This window comes from Suricata suricatta, chromosome 3, assembly GCF_006229205.1.
Source record: "Suricata suricatta isolate VVHF042 chromosome 3, meerkat_22Aug2017_6uvM2_HiC, whole genome shotgun sequence".
Taxonomy (NCBI): Eukaryota; Metazoa; Chordata; class Mammalia; order Carnivora; family Herpestidae; genus Suricata; species Suricata suricatta.
Window position 1 is genome coordinate 133,033,420 of NC_043702.1, and position 2,758 is coordinate 133,036,177.

Genomic DNA, 2,758 nt, shown 5'->3' on the forward strand with positions numbered 1-2,758 from the left:
GCTTTGTTTCCCTAAATCCAAGGCCTTCCTTCTCAGTGCAAAGCTAAGGCCGTGTCGTCTAATCCAAAGGACTTGTAATAAGACAGATCTGTGGTGATCCTTGCGTCCCAGGATTTCTTTGGTTGAGGTGTGGCTCCCACGCTCTCTCCTGGTGTCCGGAGCTGTGACAAGTGACAAGACAAGGTCTGACATTAGCAGCCTAGACCATCACCTGCTCAGCCCAGCATGGGTACTTCATCCCAGTAGACTTCTGGCTTCTAAGCTAAGCCCAGAGGCCCAACCTTGTGGGCTCCCCATCAGTCCTGAGACAGTCAGGGTCAGAGCCAACTTCCATAGAGGACCAGATCCTAAAGCAGGACAGGGTTTTATTCTTTGAGTGCCCTCATGGCAGCCTCCGAGTGGGGCACAGAGGAAGAGGTTGCTATTTTCTTTGCTGGATGAATAAACGACTGGTTCATGTTTACCACCCACAGGTGGCACCGAGCCATGGGCTGATAATGCCACTTTGTTTGGGCAATGCTCTTGGGTTCCTCTTTTCCAGGAGCTCCAGGGGCTTCTTTTGAATTCATGAAGGAGGTGCTGTAATGCCCTCGGCAGCAGGGAGAGTGTAGCTAGATATTGCCGAAGCCATGCCTGTATCTAGGGGAAAGGACATATTGACCAAGCAGAATCCATTTCCTGCTCTAAATGATTACAGTTGTTACCAATAGTTAGCAGTTTGAATATATGACTCATTTCAAAATCAAAACTTTTAAAATAAGCTGAGTTTTAATTTATTACTATTGCCAGCATAATTGTAACACTCTTTGGTTTTCATTATCTGTTCGCAAGCGTGTATGTGTGCAGAGGTTTCACGCAGAGGCTCTTTGCGCTGGGGCTGCCCAGGGTTGCCACTCTGTGCTGGCAATGGAAGGCCGTGTATTCAGGGTAGGTTGAGCCTCTTGATTTCTTGTCTCCCATGAACCGTGTGGTGTCTTGAATCGTATAGGTGGCCCCTGAAGAAGATGAAGGAAAAAGGCGATGGGAAAGAAATAAGATTGCAGCTGCCAAGTGCCGAAACAAGAAGAAGGAGAAGACAGAGTGCCTGCAGAAGGTGAGTCCTCCCCGCCTCACCCCTACCTCTTGCTCATGCCTGCCCCCCACCAGTCCATGCTGCCATTACAAAGGGAGTCAGAAAGCCCCCCGCCCCAGAGGTGTTTTCTCAAGAAGGACGTGTAGCCTTAGGAGAAAGGGCACTTGCTAAAAGAGGAGTAACAAACTATTATTAGCACAACGAAGGGGACTCTGGACGTGTAAGGAGCAGGTGCGGGCATTAGAAATCACAGGTTGTCTGATGCCCAGATTCCCAGCAGCCCCGGCCTGTCCACACATGCCCAGCAGCTTCCAGGCTGCAGGATATGCGCGCCCAGTTAAAGAAGCTTCACACACTCATTTTACCGAGAAAAGGAAGCTGCCTGCTCTCAAATGGCTCAGAATAAAAGCCTTTAATTAATCTTTTCAAACAAGTTACTTCCGTAATCCGCAAGCAGTGGTTTTATATATATATATAAATTTTTTTTTATTGTATTCTTGTGTGATCTTAACTCTGTGGCCCTTCTTGGCTCATCCAGTGGTCTGACTCCCGGTTGTGTTCAGCCGGCTCCCATTCCTGACAGGAGAAGCCGGGGTGGGAACGGCATCTTGGGGCAGGCAGAACAGGCCACAGCGCCCTCCTTCCATCCCCCGAATGTGGACAGGCCAGGGCAGAGTCTCTACTTAGGTCCCACAGGCCCCCCCAGGAGTCTGTTGATGGCTTTGGGGAGGCAGTGAAAATCGAGACATTGTTTGTGTCACTGTGTCCATTTTTCTCAATGAAACCAGTGGGTCACAAAAGACTAAGCAGGGTCTGTCTTTCTTCCAGCCCTCAAGGCCCGTGCGGGTCCAGGAGAGCTATATGGGGGCTATTGGGCTCATGCAAAGGAGATCTCTGAGCCATTGGCTTTACTGCAGTGTCATTACCATGGGAGCCACAGCCTGCCCTCAACCTTGAGTGGAAACTCAAGGGCGTCTCTGAAGAAGCCTCCAAGTTCAAAGGCTTCTCTGGGGTCTGGATTCTCCCAGACCCTAATGCTGCTGTCCCAGCTTTGTGGGGATGCTGTCCCCGGGAGCCCACGGCACTCCCTCTGCAGACCATTCCCAGGTCGATGAACCCCGACATGTGACCACTGCCCCCTCGCCACGCCCCTCTTCACTGGAACTTTGGCCACACTCCTAATAATCCTGTTGCTTGTCCCCCAGGAGTCAGAGAAGCTGGAGAGCGTCAATGCCGAACTGAAGGCCCAGATCGAGGAGCTCAAGAACGAGAAGCAGCATTTGATATACATGCTCAACCTTCATCGGCCCATGTGTATTGTCCGGGCTCAGAATGGGCGGACTCCAGAAGATGAAAGAAACCTTTTTATCCAACAGATTAAAGAAGGAACATTGCAAAGCTAAGCAGTCATGGAATGGGGGCAACTGGGGAGCCCTCATCGAACCTTCTACATCCCAAACCCTGAAGCCATTGGAGATCTGACTTCCTGTGCACCTCTCTGCATCCCAGCAGTGAAGAACCATCGAGGCAGAAGAGCCCTTGGTGACTCAGCTGGGCCTTTCCTCTCTGCACCAGAGCGGCCTGTGGACCAGGGCAAGGGCTTCTTTTGTCTAAACTCCAGGATTTAGGCCTTAACCATCCTGGCTGTTCATGGAGGCCGCAGATGGCCCCTGGTTAGGGTCCTGC

At 51.2% G+C, this 2,758-nt stretch overlaps 2 protein-coding genes across 2 annotated transcripts in view; one reads left to right on the forward strand and one right to left on the reverse strand.

Annotated features, from left to right (window-relative positions):
• Nucleotides 1-569, reverse strand: part of LOC115287096 (protein FAM71A-like) — a 1,839-nt gene extending 1,270 nt beyond the window's left edge. Inside the window, exon 1 of the mRNA XM_029933363.1 lies at nucleotides 465-569. Coding sequence (XP_029789223.1) covers nucleotides 465-569 — 105 coding nt within the window. The remainder of the gene's footprint in view (nucleotides 1-464) is intronic.
• A 60-nt stretch (nucleotides 570-629) lies between these two features.
• Nucleotides 630-2,747, forward strand: LOC115287097 (cyclic AMP-dependent transcription factor ATF-3-like). The gene is made up of 3 exons (XM_029933364.1): nucleotides 630-635; nucleotides 989-1,093; nucleotides 2,278-2,747. Exons 1-3 carry the CDS (start codon nucleotides 630-632, stop codon nucleotides 2,473-2,475), a joined length of 309 nt encoding a protein of 102 aa, XP_029789224.1. The 3' UTR covers nucleotides 2,476-2,747.
• Nucleotides 2,748-2,758: the final 11 nt, after the last annotated feature.

Bases quoted from the DNA above. Each gene is read 5' to 3' on its own strand.
- LOC115287097 (XM_029933364.1), top strand. The intron at 1,094-2,277 runs GTGAGTCCTCCC...CTTGTCCCCCAG, and splicing joins AGACAGAGTGCCTGCAGAAG to GAGTCAGAGAAGCTGGAGAG.